Here is an 18,719-nt window from a genome sequence, read left to right as displayed (position 1 = left end):
TAAATATTCTTCCACTAAAAAAGAAAGAAAGAAAATTACCAGGTAAAAGAAACGCAAGTGTTCTCAGCTCTGCATAAAAGCATTCTATTGAGAATAGTGCTAATAAATATATGACAACCAATATTGTAGTTCAGGTATATAATACAAATTTAATAGTAATATCACAAAATAAGCAAGTGTATAAAAATCAAGTATTTAGTTTTGGATGTCAGAAATAATATGCATAATAGATTCAACATAGTACTGATAGGGCTGCAAGATAAAACTTTATTGTTCAAATTATAGATTATGCCAATCAGTCTACTTTATACTCAAGTTTCAAAAAAACTACTTTTATTACTAAAAGCATCTGGACTTTCAACGTCACTCATGAAAGCATGTAATACCTGGAATATTGTAATTGAAGCTCTGTGACTATCATCTTAATGATCCTCTCATAATGGAAACAAAAGAGACAAACATTTTCCCCCTATGGAATAACAGTTATCAAAACTGTCACAGTGTCAAAAATGACTCCTTTCTCCTTTTTAATCTCATATAAGCATATGCATGAGAGAAAATGAAAAACAAAAAGGGAAACTTTGTGCTATGTGCTAGGTCAACGTTAAAATTCACCGACTAATTATTAGATATAATATTCCTGCTTCTGGTCATTAAAAAGAAATAGGAGTAATTAACCACTTTTTTTTTTTTTTAACGTCAGGAAATACAATTTTGCTGTTCTTTCATAATTAAAATTTGCAACGATTTCTAAGACTGTTTCTATATAGCTTGTTTTCACTGAGCTAGTTCAGGAGACACACTGGTTGAAAAAGGACTGAGACTATAAACTTTAAGGTTAAAAATTCCATCTTCAAAATGTAAAGATTTAAATAGAGCCCTTTGATAAAGTTATTTAATACCTAATTGCTGGTCATGAAAACAAGTAGACAGAGAAAAAAAAAGGGTCATATTTAAATACTTAAATGAAAAAACCACAGACAGGTCTTTCACAACGTAAGTAATTCCTTCAACATAAAGACATTTGCTGAAAGTAGAAGTTATCTTACTTCATGGTAAATCTTCTTCAATTATGTCCAGTTCTGGATCAATGTCTCTCTAAGGCTTTGGTTGAAAGATTTAATAAAGTATATATTCTGTAGGAGGTAACTACAGAACTCAACAAACAAAATAAAATAGATAAAATACTAGAATTTTAATGGGAAAATGTCATGTTTGTCCATCTTTTTCATGCAATCAGCATGCCCATCTTAAATCTGATATATCATTTGTAAAAAACTGCTACATTCCCCACTGAAGCTTGTTATTCTGATGAGCCAAATTTAAATGCTTTCATACAGTTGAGGATTAAAGAATGTTCTGAAGATTATTCATCATTATCTGTAAAAAAAGAAAAAAATTAATTTCATTACAAATCTATTATATGTATCTACTTGTAAAAAGCTCATACTTTTTTATGCTAAAGGAAAACAGCTTTAAAGTAGATTTTATTATAATATCCATAATGTTAAATATTCAGACAATACAATAAAGAATAAAGTGGGAAGCAAAAATCATCTATAAGCTAAAGACAACCAATGTTAATAATTTTATACAAATCTTCTCAGATTTTTCCCTGTGCATATACAACTATCTTTTTAAAAATTACAACAAAATGCAGTGTTGAGACATGAGTTTTTCCCCTTAAAACACATAATGGACAAAAAGATAGATAAATAAGTAGTATAGCAAGATTATATATAAAATGTTAATGGCAGAATCTAAGTGGTGGTTACATGGGTAATAACTGGAAAGTTCTTTCAACATTTCCATACAATGACAATTTTATAATAAATGTTGAAAAAGAATAAGTCATAGATATAGGCCATGTCAATTTCAATGGCTGCATTGCATTTTATTTTATAGATAAGGCAAAATAAAGCAGTTCTACTTATAGACATTTTGGGTATTTCCAACTTTTCATTATTCTAAAAAAATACTGCTGAATGAATTAAACAGAGCAGTTAATTTAATCTGAGATAACAAACACAATCTTCCACACACTGGCAAAGTTGATCACTCATTATATTCAAAGTGCCATCTCAAATCACTGCACTGCTTAAAACCCTTCACTAGATCCCTACTGCCTCAGGATAGAACCTGTCCCTTACATGGATTGCAAAACCCTTCATTATCTGGCCTTTTAAATATTTTTAGCCTTATCTACTTTCATTGCCCATCTTCCCTAAGCATTCCCATAATTTATGCTTTAGTAACAGTGAATTGCTTATAGTTTCCCTATGCAATATTTTGCATCCCTCTATGTATAAGTACAGATATTGACTTGGGAGTAAATTCCCATTCATCTTTCAAAATCCAACTCCGATGTCCTCCCCCCAGGAAGAATTATCCAGAAACCTTTATTTCTTCCAATATAGCTGGATAATTATCTAATGCAACATATATTCCTTCATAATGTTAGAATTACCACTATGTACTACAATTTAATTTTTTTTTATCCTCACCCGAGGATACTTTTCCATTTTTTGTACAGATAGAGTGGGAGGGAGAGAGAGGAAGGGAGAGAGAGAGAGAAACATCAACGTGAAGGGACACATCGAGTGGCTGCCACCCGCTCGACCAACCAGGGCCGGGGACAAACTGCAACCGAAGCACATGCCCTTAGCGGGAACCGAACCCGGGTCTCTCCGGACCGCAGGCCAACGCTCTAACCGCTGAGCCAAACTGGCCAGGGCTACAATTTAATTTTTTAAAATAATTACATAATGTTTCAAATAATCAGGAAAGACCAGAATATAAAGTAAGGAATACACATGTATCTAATACCTCAAATTAATAAAAGTTAACTTGTAGCTATATTGATTTGGATTATTTGTTAAGAAAAAATGTATTACAGATAGAAAGTACCCCTTTCCAACCTTACTGACCTCTCTTCTTCCCCAGGGGCATTATCAGTATCCTGAATCTAATGTGTGTCCTTCTCTTCCATGTTTTTTCACGTTTATCAGATATATGTATACCTAAATAAAATGGCTTTTAAACATTATATAAATGATACCATGTACTTACTACTTTTTCAACTGATCATTTTTATGGGGCTTATCCATATTGATAGATGAAAACTTAGTTCATTTGTTTTAACTGCTGTGTAGAATTTCATTAATAAACACATTACAGTATCTAAAATAAATATATTTCCTGCTTAAGAAACTACAAGCTTGGACTTATGCCAGTAACTTATACCATGCCATATTATCAGAAGGTACCCCATAAAATCTGACATTTGTAAAAATTACTGAGGATATTTTTCATTCCACTATAGTGCTATTTTATACAATGGGGTTCAATATCTCAATAAAATCAGGAATCCACAAGTTCCAAATAATGTTTAATTTTACATTTTCAATTTTCTGATAATAAAAATAATCTTTTAACATTTTGGGGAAAAACATCTGCTTTATAATAATAAGTCACAACTGACAGACATTTTCAATGACTAAGACTTGAGTTTTTCACTGACATCTATAGACTTAGATTCTTGGAGTCTGAAAAAAAATTTTACCCTTTAAAGGAATCAACATGTTATTCAAGCTTTAGAAACACTATATCAGAGTCTCTTCTTTTTAAGAATCATGGGAAATTTTTTCCTTTCTTTCAATACCAAAAATAGCTGTCCTCTGAGTAACTGACATGTTTTGTCTCCCAAACACTGTGACTCATGTACTTAATTAGGTTTCCTGCTTTGCTGGAAAGATCAACACAAAATTTGTGATTTATTTTCACAAAATGTAGAGACCATTTGAAATAAACTTTGTATTCTTACTTTAGTCTTTGCTTAATGTTATATTGTTTGCACCCATTTGTCTGATCGTCGACTTTTCCCAAATGCTTGTACTTAATTTTATCTTGTATATATTTTTATTTATTTAAAAATTTTTTAAATAGATTTTATTTATTTATTTATTTATTTATTTATTTATTTATTTATTTATGTTCTTTATTGAATTTTAGAGAGTGGGAAAGGGAGAGAGAGATAGAAACATCAATGAGAGAGAACATCGATGGGCCTCCTCCTTCATGCCATTGGGGATTTGGCCCACAACCTGGGCATGTGCCCTGACCAGGAATTGAACTGGTGACCTCTTGGTGCATGTGTTGATGCTCAACCACTAAGCCACACTGCCAGGCATGTATTGTATATATTTTTAAATGCAATCTTTAGCTTTTTGAGAACAAGATAAAATATAAATAAATATAAAAATTTATATTGTTAAATTTAAGCATCCAGATTTTAAATCCTTAATTTTAATCTACAAATCATATATTTAAAGTAATAGAATTTTTTGGCAAACATTCTAGAAATATATTCTTGTTCAAAATAATCAGAATCAGTTTATGAATTCATTTAAAAAATTAGGCTCCTTACTTCATGGTAAGGTACCTAAAACAAAAAGGCCACATATTATTGACCTTGATAACCTACTTCATTCACTAAGCTTGATTTTAATAACGTTAAGCTTTTTCCAAAGCAGTAAATGCTCCCAGAATGAGGATTCGTATCAAGAGAGACAATAAAAAAATCTGGTATATAAGCTGTCAGGGAAATTCCAGAAGAGAGCATTCAAGATATTTTGTGTAATGGAACATCTTCATTAGAATAAGTCTATATCTCTACATTAAGTTCTTACATTTCCATCCCCAAATGGTGTTATTTTATAGTTCTATAACAATTTTTTACATAGAAATTCCCTTAAGTGTCTATTGATAGATTTCATAGCAACCACCATTAATATAAAACATTACTTTTATTTTTATTTGTCATAATCTTAACTACTTAGGGGGCCAAAGGAAACCATAACAAAAAATAAATGCAGCACTAATCATTGGCTTATGAAGAAAGACTGGTTTACATTCAATGTATTACTTGTTGCTAATGACCCTTTTTATGACAGTTATTCTGTTAAGAAGAATAGTACTAAAAATATAGTGATCTTTTCTTAATCCTCACCTAAGGACATGCTCAGAGAGAGAGAGAGAGAGAATGCAACATCGATGTGAGAGAGAAACATCAACTGGTTGTCTTCTGCAGGTGACCCAACCGGGGATGAAACCTGCAACCCAGGTATGTGCCCTGACTGTGAATCCAAATGGCATCTTTTTGGTGCACAGGACAACACTCAACTAACTGAACCACTCTGGCCAGGCTATACACAGTGGTTTTTGAAGCTGTAAGATAATAGTATTCACGATACCTGAAGATTTTCTAGTTTTTTTTTTTTTTTTTTTATCCTCACCCGAGGACATTTTTTTCCATTTTTTGCACAGATAGAGTGGGAGGGAGAGAGAGGAAGAGAGAGAGAGAGAAACATCGATGTGAAAGGGACACATCGAGTGGTTGCCACCCGCACGACCAACCAGGGCCGGGGACAAACTGCAACCGAGGCACATGCCCTTAGCGGGAACCGAACCCGGGTCTCTCCGGACCGCAGGTCGACGCTCTCACCGCTGAGCCAAACGGGCCAGGGCAAGATTTTCTAGTTTTGATTTATCAATAGCTATTAGAGTTTTTACAAGACTTACTTGCATTAAAGCAATTCAAAGAAACATGTTTTTTGCTGAACTTTATAAAATATATATCATAAAACTTTAAGAAGTCAATGTAAATAAGTACATAATTGTAAAGCTGTTTCAAAAACTAAAAAAAATATATTGAATTTCATTTTAGCAAACTTAATTTTTCATGAGTCAAAGTAGCAAATATTTTTTACAAAAAGACTTGTTCTGAAATACCAGAACTGACTATTAACAGCCCTATTTCTGTGAATACTAAATCCACGTATTGATCACCTCATGCCCAAGCACACCTATATAATCTCAAACAGACTATTTCCAACCTTGGTACTCTCCAAACCACTCAACACTGCTGTCAGATTGAACTTTGTAAAACACCTCATTCATGTCACTTTTTTTCAGTTTAAAAATCTTCACTGATTTCCTCTGTGTATTTTAAAGACTTCACAGTGTTGGAAAACAAAGACTAATTCTCAGTAAGAAGCTTTGAATACTATTAGTTTCTTCTTAATGCACATTAACTACTGGTTCATTTGCTTTCCCCACAAACTGTTCTCTCCACATTTCTTCCCATTCTTCACAGTCCCAGCTCCACTTCTCTAATTCCTACCGCACTAAAAAGCAGTTGAGGATGAGCATTTTTGTATATAGTGGTTTTTTTAACCCTCACCTGAGGATATGTTTTATTGATTTTTAGAGAGACAAGAGTGGGGGGAGAAGGCCAGAGGGGGAAGAGGAAGGGAGGGAAGGAGAGAGAGAGAGAGAGAGAGAGAGAGAGAGAGAGAGAGAGAGAGAAACAGTGATGTGAGAAACATCGATCAGTTGCCTCTTGTATGTGTCCTGACCAGGGATTGAACCCTCAACCTAGGTATATATGAATGGAACCCAGAACCTTTTGGTGCACAGCAGTGGTTCTCAACCTTCCTAATGCCGCTACCCTTTAATACAGTTCCTCACGTTGTGTGTGGGCATATCTGCATTTGGGCGGACCCACCTGGAGACGGATAGAGGAGCGGTGTCTCGGTTCCTAAGACCATCGGAAATATGTGTTTTCCGATGGTCTTAGGTGACCCCTGTGAAAGGGTCATTTGACCCCAAAAGGAGTTGCGACCCACAGGTTGAGAACTGCTGGTGCACAGGATGATGCTCCCAGCCAGGGCTATATAGATTTACACCTTCCTTCATATATTTATGTCTTATTTCCCAAGGAAACAATAAATGACATGTAAACAAAGATCAGGTCTTTCACTGTCAGGAGTAATGGAGTGCTAGGCAAACGGAAAGCACACCATAAATACTTTGAAAACCAATCTAAGTACATTAGATTGGAGATCATCTTTCTTGTTTTTAATCCTCACCCGAGGATATTTTTTTATTTATCTTTAGATAGAGTGGGAGGGAGAGAGAGGGAGAAAGGAGAGAGAGAAACATGGACATGAGAAGGACACATTGACTGGTTGCCTCCTGCATGACTCTGACCAGGGCGGGGGACAAACTGCAACTGAGGTACGTGCCCTTGACAGGAATTGAACCCGAGAGTGACTGGTCTGTGGGCCGATGCTCTAACAACTGAGCCAAACCAGCCAGGGCTCATCTCTATTTTTACAGGACTGGAAACTGAAACTTAAGACAAAATGAATCACTCAATGTCACATTATTAGCCTCCTATAGAGTCAGGACTATGACACTGGTCTCTTGGTTCCATGTTTAGTGCTCTTGACTAAATTTAAGAAAAAGCCATTGTTAAATAATAACTTTTAATAAAGTCCTAACATATTTTGAATGATTCTATAGGTAAATATTTTTTAAATATAAAAATGGGTTACATTGAAATCACTAGAGATGAACTCTACTTACTCTGGAAGAGATTACCTTAAGTATTATTTAGGAGAAACTTTACATATTGCTGAAGGTCATAAATTTATATATGTCAATTTGTTGTTCACACATTTATTTAAAATGTAAAGATGTGAGGAAATCCTACCTTCTTGATAGGCCCCATCTGCCATGACTAAATGAAGAATCTTGGCATAAAGATGCTGATGTTCGTTTCCCAAAATATTCTGCGCTATTGTTGAACAAATCTCAATATTCTCATCTTCATCTTCATGAACAGCCTATACCAAATTTCCAAATATAAAGTCATATTTGAATATTATCTTTCTCAAATTGGAGTTTGTTAATTATTTACAATAAATCTACTGACCAAAAATCACTGACATTTCACTAGTAATTCAAAGTGCATATTTCAAAATTGAATGTTTTAACTGACATTTCACTTACCTTTATTTTCTCATAAACTTCAAAGAACTTTTCAAAGCCTATTTCCTGCTCCAGGTGAAGTCTCAGTTCCTCTAAATGGTTAAAGACACTATCATATTCACACTCACTGGTTATCTCACCATCACTGTTATCTAAAAAACATTAAAAAAAAGATATTTCATAATTTAAAACATTAAATAATTATTACCCTAATAGACTAACATTTGATAAGTAAATAATGTCATTGAAATGGACTACTTTGACCCCAGCCCGTGTGGTGTAACTGGATGGGTGCTGTCGTCTGAAATGTTTCCGGTTCGACTCCCAGTCAGGGCACATTTCCAGGTTGCAGGCTTAAACCCCCAGTAGGGGGGACATACAGGAGGCAGCTAATCAATGTTTCTCTTTCTCTCTATCCCTTCTTCTCTCTAAAAATCAATAAAAAATAAGAAAATAGGCTACTTTGTACTTTAAATATAAAGTGTTTGTCATAATTATTTGTCATTTATACAGGTAATCAATGTATACAAATCCGTCTTAATGCCTTGTCTGGTTTTGCTCAGTGGTTAGAGAATTGGCCCACGGACCAAAGAGTCATGGGTTCGATTCCCAGTCAAGGGCACCTACCTCAGTTGCAAGTTCAATCCCCAGCCCTGGTCAGGGTTGTGTGGGAGGCAACAAATTGATGTCTCTCTCACATCAATGATGTTTCTCTCTCTCTCTCTCCCATCCCCCTCCTTTTCAGTCTACCTAAAATTCAATGGAAAAAAAAAAAATGCCCTCGGGTGAGAATAAAAATGAAAATAAAATAAAAAATTTTAAAAAGTAAATATTAAACATGGGCCAAAACTTAAAAAAGCATGCAGAAAGCATACAACCTACTTCACATACCATAAACTTTAGTAAAGCACCTAAAAAGTATTATAAATGTTCTGTATGTTTTATGTCATGTATATGCCAATGCTACTTTGAACAATTTAGTAATTTAGAAAATTACTAAAGAATCATTCCTTTTCACATTAGTTCTTCTTAGAAAAAAGTACAGCTATTGAAATACACAAACTTTCTTTGCATCTTAAGGGTAATGCTATGAATAAAGAATAGTTTCTAAACCAAAGTTTTAAAAATTGCTTTTAGTATTAAACCTTCTGGTTAACCACTGTATGTAGAAGCTCTTTGCAAAACATAAAGTGCTAAGGAAACTAAGTTATTATCTTTATTACTAAAAAATAAGTCAATAAATGAATATTATTATCTGACAAGAAGCAGATGAAAAGTGCTTCAAAAAAGCATTTCCATAACTTAATGGGAAAGAAATGGAACAAGTGTGCATGTGCATTTGTGTGAAAAGAAAAAGAATGAATACAAGTCAGACACAGAAGCAAGCTTCAGTTTTATTTACATTGGAAACAGTTCCTATCAGCTATCAGAAAAATATCCTCTACCTGAAATATGTGTACACACTGAAAAAGGAAAAGGCCCACCATAATCGTGATCACGCACCCGAGTGCCACTCTTCATTTAGGGCACTTCCACTGCTGGGATTGTCCTCCTCGTCTGCCAGATCGGTCCCATCCACAGTCTGCTCCATGTCACTGTTCTTCAAGACTGATTCCTCCTCTTCACTGTACTCCTCCCCAGGTTCTTCCCTAAGTAACTGCTCCATAGAGGCCTGAAGCTCCTGTAAATCTGTGTCAGTTTCTTCAAACACACTAAAATTAAAAAAATTAAAGTAAATGTTACCAAAGCTGCACACATGCCTATCTACTTTAAAGTAATACCATTTGGATAAAAAAAGAAGTTAAAAAACAAACAAATAAAACCCTACAGTTTTAAACAAAAGAAATGAGAACTAATACAACTGATAAATAAAGGACATTATACATATTCTGGAATACATAAGTCAGGAGACGACTTTTTAAAAAATGGTTCTGACTTGCCAAAGAGAATCATGTAACTATCAAATATTATTTATTGCTTAAATTTTGAAAGAAAATGTCAATACTTAAAGAGGACTGTCTAAAGAGGTTTTTCACTTGCTTTCTAAAACAAACACTTAATACTCCAATATTTTTCTTTTGTGAAATGTTGAAAGCTCAGCAGAATCTTGGTGTGGATGTATAATAATAGCACTTTATACACAAAGCTTTCCATATAGACTCTCACTGGGCATTTGAACTCTTAAAGATGGTAATACTTAAGGAATTACATGTTCAGGTTAATAGGATGATCTATCAAGTGAATAAAATGGTCACCAGAAATCTTATCTTTAGATGCTTGTTCTCAAAATTGTTTCTAAAGTATATAATAAGTAGGCCTGACTGTGAAATTATAAATATACTAACCATAATAATCTTATGTGGAGAATCTTGTTTCCAAGAAATTGCTGTTTTCATGGGAATATAGATGCTAATATGAACTCATCTATGCAAATAGTATTATACATTTATATAGTATTTAGTTTAGTTTTATCTGATTATTTAAATTTTACTCACACAAAACTCACTTTAGAGACATGGAAACTATGAATCTAAGTGTTTAAATTACTTACTCAAGGCCATACAGTCAACAAATGATAAATATAGGGCTGAAATCTAAGTATTCTGACCACTTCTACAATACCCCAAAAATGTACACAATATTCTCTATTATGATTTGCTTCTTTCTCCTACATTGGCAAGCAAACAGAGAAATCTGCTAACCTGAACATAAGGGCTGATTAAAGCCTTTTCCTAAAGTTTGCACTCTAATCAAATAGACACATTTTTACCGAAGAACTAAAATATCAACAATATTATGTGAGAAAGTGAATAAAATTTTCATTAATGGAAAAAGAAAATAATTTTTTAATGTAGAAATATCTTTATTTTGTACTTATGTGTACAAACTCCTACACTTTGAATTTGTAGTAGCTACAGAAAAGCAAAGCATTTATGAGGAAAGTGTCTATTTCTTTTTTTGGTTCATCCTTCGAGTAGCATTTAACTTACTACTTAATTACGAAGTAACATACCATGCATATCTGCTATGTACCATCACTACAGTGTCTGAACATTAACCTGTGGATAAAATCCTCTAGTGGCAGCCCAGAAGAATCAGTGTCCTCCATAGATGCTAAAACAAGCAGAGCTAATATTCCAAAATGGCGGCGGAAGAGATAGAAACTACATAGATTGTCTCCTGGGACCAAACTGGAATTACAACTAAAATAAAAACAAGTTGTCGGGGAAAAAGCAACAGAAAAGCAGCTTGCGAGGATCATATAACCAGGGACCCTGACTTGATCCTGGTAGGACTGTGGAGGTGGGAGAGGAGGGCTGGGAGCCCACCTTAGCTGTGAGCAGAGCCCTTGGGGTTAAAGTCTCAAGCGGCTCCATAGCCCAGAGCTGGGACAGAGGCTAAAATAGCCACAGCCACACACCTTGGGCTCCTGCAGAGGGAGCGCAGACTGGACTGGAACTGTGTGGGGACACTTGGGATTTGGAGGGTGCTCAGAGCTTTTGCTGAATTGCAGCCATGCAGGACAGTGGCCATCTTACTCCTTCCCAGGGCTCTGGGGAGAGTCAGCAGCCCCTCCCTTGGAGATTCAACCCCACCCACAAGGGCCATTGAAATGCAAATTGATGCTCATTAACAACCAGCAGCAGCCCCACCCTCAGGAAATCCCTTAAGCTGAACACATGAGGGAGTATTTCATTCAACTGAGAACCCAAGGCTTTTCAAGTAATCCCTACTGATAGCCTCCAGGAAAAAGCTAGAGGATAACTGAACCATTCCTGGGCTAGCAACTCTAACCAGGAAAGTAAGACTTGACAGTAGTGTTCCAAGTGGGTCCTCCCTCGCTCATCCAAAACCAGGAAAGGGAGCCACAAACAGCAGAACATCAACACCAACAGGAAAAATTTGGCAGGCTCCAAAGCCTACTGTGATAGCCAAAATGGTGAAACAAAGAAACAAATGCCAAATGAAAGAACAAGCAACCTCTACTGAAGATGAGATCAATGAGGAGCAGTTAAGCAAGTTAACAGAGCTAGAATTCAGAGCCATAACCTTGAGGAAGCTCAACAGCATGAATAAGGACATCAACACCATGAGTAAAGACACAGAAATGTTGAAAATCAATCAATTGGAAATTAAAAACCACCAAGAAGAAATGAAGAACAAAAAAGCAGAAATAAAGAACACATTGGAAGGTCTAAACAGCAGAGTAGAGAAAGCTGAGGACTGGATCAGTGAATTGGAAGACAGGGTAGAAAAAATTAACCAATCAGATAACCAAAAGAAAAAAAACAATTAAAAAACAAGAAGACAGCCCTGGCCAATTTGGCTCAGCAGTTAGAGTGTCGGCCTGCGATCCATAGAGACCCGGGTTTGGTTTCCATTAAGGGCATGTACCATGACTTCAGTTTGTCCACGGTCCTAGTTGGTCGTGTGGGTAGCAGCCACTCGATATGTCTCTTTCACGTCAATGTTTCTCTCTCTCTCTCTCTCTCTCTCTTCCTCTCCCTCCCTCCCACTCTATCTGAACAAAAAATGGAAAAATGTTCTCAGGTGATGATAAAAACCAAACAAACAGGAACACAGCTTAAGAGAACTATGGGACAACTGGAAATGTAATAATATTCACATCATAGGAGTCCTCGAAGAAGATGAAAATGAGCAAGGGTTACAGAATATATTTGAAGAAATAGTGACAGAAAACTTCCCTAATTTGGTGAAGGAAGAAGGCATTCAAGTTCAAGAAGCACAGAGAGCCCCAAGTAAGAAGAACCCAAAAAGGCCCACAATAAGACACACAGTAATTCAAATGCCAAAAATTAAAGACAAAGAGAGAATCCTAAAGGCAGCAAGAGATAAGCAACAGGTGACCTACAAAAGAACCCCCTTAAGGCTCTCAGCTGACTTCTCAACAGAAACACCACGGGCCAGAAGGGAATGGCATGGCGTAATCAACATCATGAAAAACAAGGATCTGAATCCAAGACTACTCTACCCAGCAAGGCTATCATTCAAAATAGAAGGTCAAATAAAGAGCTTCCCAGACAAAAAAGGCTAAGGGAATACATTAGCACCAAACCAGCACTGCAAGAAAAGTTAAAAGGACTGCTGTAATTGCAGGAGAAATAGGAAGAAAAATATAGCCACACTACACAAAAATGGCAATAAATAAGTACATATCAATAATCACCTTAAGTGTAAATGGATTGAATGCTTCGATAAAAAGACACAGAGTAGCTGATTGGATAAGAAAGCATGACTCATCTATATGTTGTTTACAAGAGACACACCTCACAGCAAAAGACTCATATAAGTTGAAAGTAAAGGGATGGAAAAAAATCTCCAAAGCAAACAAAAAGGCATTCAAGTTCAAGAAGCACAGAGAGCCCCAAGTAAGAAGAACCCAAACAGGCCCACAATAAGACACACAGTAATTCAAATGCCAAAAATTAAAGACAAAGAGAGAATCCTAAAGGCAGCAACTGCTGACATCACTGGATAGATCCTCTAGATAAAAGCAAAGAAACAGAGACTCTAAATGAAGCACTAGACCAAATAGATTTAATAGATATCTATAGAGAATTACACCCCAAAACCACAGAATTCACATTCTTCTTAAGTGCACATGGGACATTCTCAAAGATAGACCACATGACAGGACACAAACTAAGTCTCTACAAGTTCAAGAAGATTGAAATCATGTCAAGCATCTTCTCACATCACAATGGCATGAAACTAGAAATCAACTGCAACAAGAACATGCAAAGACATTTGAACACATGGAGGATAAATAGCATGTTAGTAAACAATGAATGGGTTACCAAGATGATCAAGGAAGAAATTAAAAACTTCTTAGAAACCAATGAAAATTAACAAACAACACAAAACCTATGGGATGCAGCAAAAGCAGTTCTGAGAGGGAAGTTCATAGCACTACAGGCCTACCTCAAGAAACAAGAAAAATATCTAATAGACTATCTAACCTCATAACTTAAAGAACAGAAAGCAAACAAAAAGAAAACCCTAGAGCAGGTAGAAGGAAGGAAATAGTAAAGATCCGAGCAGAAATAAATGACATAGAGTCCAAAAAAAAAACAATTCAAAGGATGAAGGAAACAAAGAGCTGGTTTTTCGAAAAGATAAAAAAGATTGATGGACCCTTGGCTAGACTCACCACGAAACAGAGAGAGAGAGAGAACCCAAATACACAAAATCAGAAATGAAAGAGAAGTAACAACTGACACCACAGAAATACAAAGGCTCATTAACAACTACTATGAACAATTATATGGCAACAAATTTGACAATCTAAGTGAAATGCACAAATTTCTAGAAACACACAGTCTCCCAAAACTGAACAGGGAAGAGAGAGAAAACTTGAACAGACCAATAAGAGCTAAGGTAATTGAAGATGTAATCAAGACTCTCCCAGCAAACAAAAGCCCAGGCCTGGATGGCTTCACAAGGGAGTTTTACCAAACATTCAAAGAAGAACAAATACTCATGTGCCTAAAACTATTTAAAAAAGTTAAAGAAGAAGGAAGACTTCCAAACTCGTTTTATGAGACCAGCATAGTTCTAATTCCAAAACCAGAAAAACACACTATAAAGAAACATACTACAGGCTAAGATCCTCGATGAACTTAGACTCCAAAATCCTGAACAAAATACTAGCAAATCAGATTCAGATATACATCAAAAAAATTATTCACAATGACCAAGTGGAATTCATCCCAGGGATGCAAGGCTGGTACAATATTCGCAAATCAATAAATGTGATACACCACATAAATAAAATGAAGAATAAAAACCACATGATCATATCAATAGATGCTAAAAAAGGATTCGACAAAATCCAGCATCCATTTCTGATAAAAATGCTCAGCAATGTGGGAACAGACATAATAAAGGCCATATATGAAAGACCTACAGCCAACATCATACTCAATGGGCAAAAACTAACAGCATTTCCCTTAAGAACAGGAACAAGACAGGGATGCCCACTTTTGCCACTCTTATTTAACATAGTACTGGAAGTCTTAGCCAGAGCAATCAGACATTAAGTAAAAATAAATTGGAAATGAGGAAGTGAAACTGTCATTATTTGCTGATGACCTGTTATTATACATAGAAAAGCCTAAAGACTCCATCAAAAATCTACTAGACTTAAGAAATAAATTTGGCAAAGTAGCAGGATACAAAATTAACATCAATAAATCAATGGCATACTTATACACCAATGATGAACTCACAGGAAGAGAAACTAAAAAAAAATCCTGCCCTGGCCGGTTTGGCTCAGCGGTTAGAGTGTCGACCTGTGGTCCAGAGAGACCCGGGTTCGGTTCCCGCTAAGGGCATGTACCTCGGTTGCAGTTTGTCCCCGGCCCTGGTTGATCATGCGGGTGGCAGCCACTCGATGTGTCCCTTTCACGTCGATGTTTCTCTCTCTCTCCCTCTCTCTTCCTCTCTCTCCCTCTCACTCTATCTGTACAAAAAAATGGAAAAATGTCCTCGGGTGAGGATAAAAAAAAAAAAAAAAAAAAAATCCTATTTACCATCGTGGCAAAAAAATTAAGATACCTAGGAATAAACTTAACCAAAGAAGTAAAGGACCTATTTGCAGAAAACTACAGGACATTGAAAAAAGAAATAAAGGAAGATATAAAAAAGTGAAAGCATATACCCTGTTCATGGATTGGAAGAATTAACATAATTAAAATGTTCATATTACCCGAAGCAATCTATAGATTCAATGCAATCCCCAGCAAAATACCAACGACATATTTCATAGAACTGGAACAAATACTTCAAAAGTTCACATGTAAGCAAAAAAGACCCTGAATAGCCACAGCAATCTTGTAAAAGAAGGACAAAGTAGGTGGGATCACAATACCAGATATCAGGTAATACTACGAAGCTACTGTAATCAAAATAGTCTGGTACTGGTACAAGAACAGGCATATAGACCAGTGGAACAGAAGAGAGAACCCAGAAATGGACCCAAGACATTACGCTTAATTAATATTTGACAAAGGAGACAAGAACATACAATGGAGTAAAGACAACCTCTTTACCAAATGGTGTTGCGAAAATTGGACAGCTACATGCAAAAAAATGAAACTAGATCAGCAACTTACACCATACACAAGAATAAACTGAAAATGGATAAAAGACTTAAACGTGACCCGTGAATACATAAAAATCCTAGAAGAAAATGTAGGCAACAAAGTTTCAGACATCACACACAGCAGAATTTTCACTGATACATCACCTAAGGCAACAAAGGAAAAAATGAACACATGGGACTACATCAAACTGAAAAGCTTCTGCACAGCAAAAGAAACATCCATCAAAATGGAAAGGCAACCCAGTATATGGGAGAGCATCATTGCCAATGATATATCAGATAAGGAGTTAATTTCCAAACTATATAGAGTGCTCATACAACTCAACAAAAAAAAAAGACAAAGAACCCAATTTAAAAATGGGCAGAAGAGCTAAATAGACACCTCTCCAAACAGGACATACAAATGGCTAAGAGACATATGAAGAAATGCTCAACATCACTTATCATCAGAGAGATGCAAATTAAAACAACAATGAGGTATCACCTCACACCTGTCATAATGGCCACCATCAACAAATCATCAAACAACAAGTGTTGGCGAGGGTGTGGAGAAAAGGGGACTCTAGTACAGTGATACCTCGGTTCTCGAACATAATTCGTTCCAGGAGGACGGTCGAGAACCAAATTGTTCGAGAACCGAAGCAATGAAACCCAATAGGAAATAATGGAAACTGGATTAATTCGTTCCAAGCCCCAGAAAATGCCTATTTACTGGCCTAATTTGTATATAATATGTAGAAAAACATAAGTCTCAACAAGAAATAAAAGTGTACAGTATGTCTAAGGGTTAAATTCAGTGTAAAGCGTGACTCTCTCCACAAAGCGTGACTCTCTCCACAAAGCGTGACTCTCTCTCTGCACTCACACTGATGACGCAAGCAAGGCGCGCTGGGCCGAATGAACACCATTCGGCTCAACTCGGCTCATCTCGGAAGTTCGAGTTCCAAATATTTGTTCGGATTCCAAGACAAAAGTTTCTCGAATCTCCTGGTCGAATACCGATTTGGTCGAAAGTCAAGGCGTTCGAGAACCGAGGTATCACTGTATACTGTTGGTGGGAATGCAGACTGGTGCAGCCACTATGGAAAACACTATGGTGTTACCTCAAAAAATTAAAAATTGAATTGCCATTTGACCCAGTGATCCCACTTCTAGGAATATACCCTAAGAAGCCTGAAACACTAATCAGAAAGAATATGTTCGTAGCAGCACTATTTATAATAGCTAAGATCTGGAAATAGCTCAAGTATCCATCAGTAGACGAAAGTATAAAAAAGCAGTGGTACATATACACAATGGAGTACTATGTAGCTGTAAGAAAGAAAGATGTCTTATCCTTTGAGACGACATGGAGGGACCTGGAAAGTATCCTAAGCGAAACAAGCCAAGCAGAAAAAGACAAATACCACATGATCTCACTTATATATGGAATATAATGAACATAACAGTTTGAGGAATAGGGTAGACCCAGATACATGGAAGTAGGGTGCAGACTGACAACCCTCAGAAGAGGGGGTGGTGGGGGAGGGAAAAGAGAAACCACAGAACTTACATGCATGTACACATAACCAATGGACATGGACAACAAAGCTGGGTATGGGGTGGGGGTGATGGGGAGGAGGGTGTCAATGGGAGAAAAAAGGAGAAACATCTGTTACAAAACAAAAAACAAAAACAAAAAAATACCAGGCATGGCTGCTAGTCTACCATTGTATGGAAAATATGAAATTAAGATCTTTTATGAAATGAACATTCAAAAATTATCTCAGGTACTTTACAACCTGGTCCCAAATTCACTTTTTAGTAGGCTTCTTATTATACAATCTTGGGTAAAGTTTGAATCCAAAAAAAGTTTTTCTCCCCCCAAAGAAAATGTCAAGTGAAATTTTCCTGTATAGACATGGAATAACTTTAAAAAATAACTTAGGCCTTGGCTGGTTTTGCTCAGTGGTTAGGTCACTGGCTTGTAGACCAAAGGGTCCTGGGTTTGATTCCTGGTCAAGGGTACATACCTGGGTTGCAGGTTCGATTACAGGCCCCTGTCGGGGTTGTGCGGGAGGCAACCAATCAATGAGTCTCTCTCAAATAGATGTCTGTCTGTCTTTCTCTCTCACCCTTACTACTCTATCTAAAAAGAAGATCAATGGAAAAATATCCTCAGGTGAAGATTACCAAAACAAACAAAAAAACGTAGTTTTCAATTTTAAAAAATCATGTTAAAAGCTTCTAACTTAAATTTTAAAATTGTAATCAACTAGTAATTAAAAGAACACAAGCCACAAATAAGCTATTGTTCACTCAGACAAAATCTGTTGACTTTATAAAAACTTTGAGGAACAACTGTTACCTAGCAAAACACTTCATCAACCATAAAGATGTTGAAATGTGTTTTCCAGAAGGCTTAATAAAAAGATAGTTAAAATGCTTAATGACCACAGCAAAGCAGAAGAAAATAAGGATAAAAAGGTCATTGTTCCTCTAAATTTTGAGGGCACCAACAAAATTCTAACAGAACTCTGAAAAATGAAAATAAAAAAACAGGATTTAAATGATAACGTTTGGTTAGTCATTTAAGAGGCAAAACTTAAGAAAAACAAAGAAAGAAAATGAAATGTAGCAAATGAAGTAGCCCAGGCTCAAGTATTACAAGGGGAAAAATCAAGAGACTGATCTAATGCTTTCAATCAGACCAAAACACAAGTTCTTTCCATTGAACAGCAGAAGTACAAAGGAGAAAATTAAGTAAGAAAGTCAGAAAATA

The 18,719-nt window shown here is 36.0% G+C and overlaps 1 protein-coding gene across 4 annotated transcripts in view; it reads right to left on the bottom strand.

The window, feature by feature from the left end:
* Positions 1 to 215: 215 nt before the first annotated feature.
* Positions 216 to 18,719, bottom strand: part of NEK1 (NIMA related kinase 1) — a 191,234-nt gene continuing 172,730 nt past the window's right edge. For 3 of the 4 annotated variants that reach the window (XM_036240045.1, XM_036240044.1, XM_036240046.1), the window contains 4 exons: positions 9,337 to 9,545; positions 7,855 to 7,985; positions 7,556 to 7,688; positions 216 to 1,380 (listed from right to left, as the gene is read on the bottom strand). In XM_036240045.1, the coding sequence (XP_036095938.1) occupies positions 1,367 to 1,380; positions 7,556 to 7,688; positions 7,855 to 7,985; positions 9,337 to 9,545 (487 nt within the window). In that variant the 3' untranslated portion in view covers positions 216 to 1,366. The remainder of the gene's footprint in view (positions 1,381 to 7,555; positions 7,689 to 7,854; positions 7,986 to 9,336; positions 9,546 to 18,719) is intronic. The other variant, XM_036240047.1, reaches the window with a different exon arrangement.

Source organism: Molossus molossus, unplaced genomic scaffold (genome assembly GCF_014108415.1).
Source record: "Molossus molossus isolate mMolMol1 unplaced genomic scaffold, mMolMol1.p scaffold_m16_p_4, whole genome shotgun sequence".
In the NCBI taxonomy this organism is placed as follows: domain Eukaryota; kingdom Metazoa; phylum Chordata; class Mammalia; order Chiroptera; family Molossidae; genus Molossus; species Molossus molossus.
Note: the sequence above shows the minus strand (reverse complement) of the source record. Positions and strands in the feature narration are given on the sequence as shown.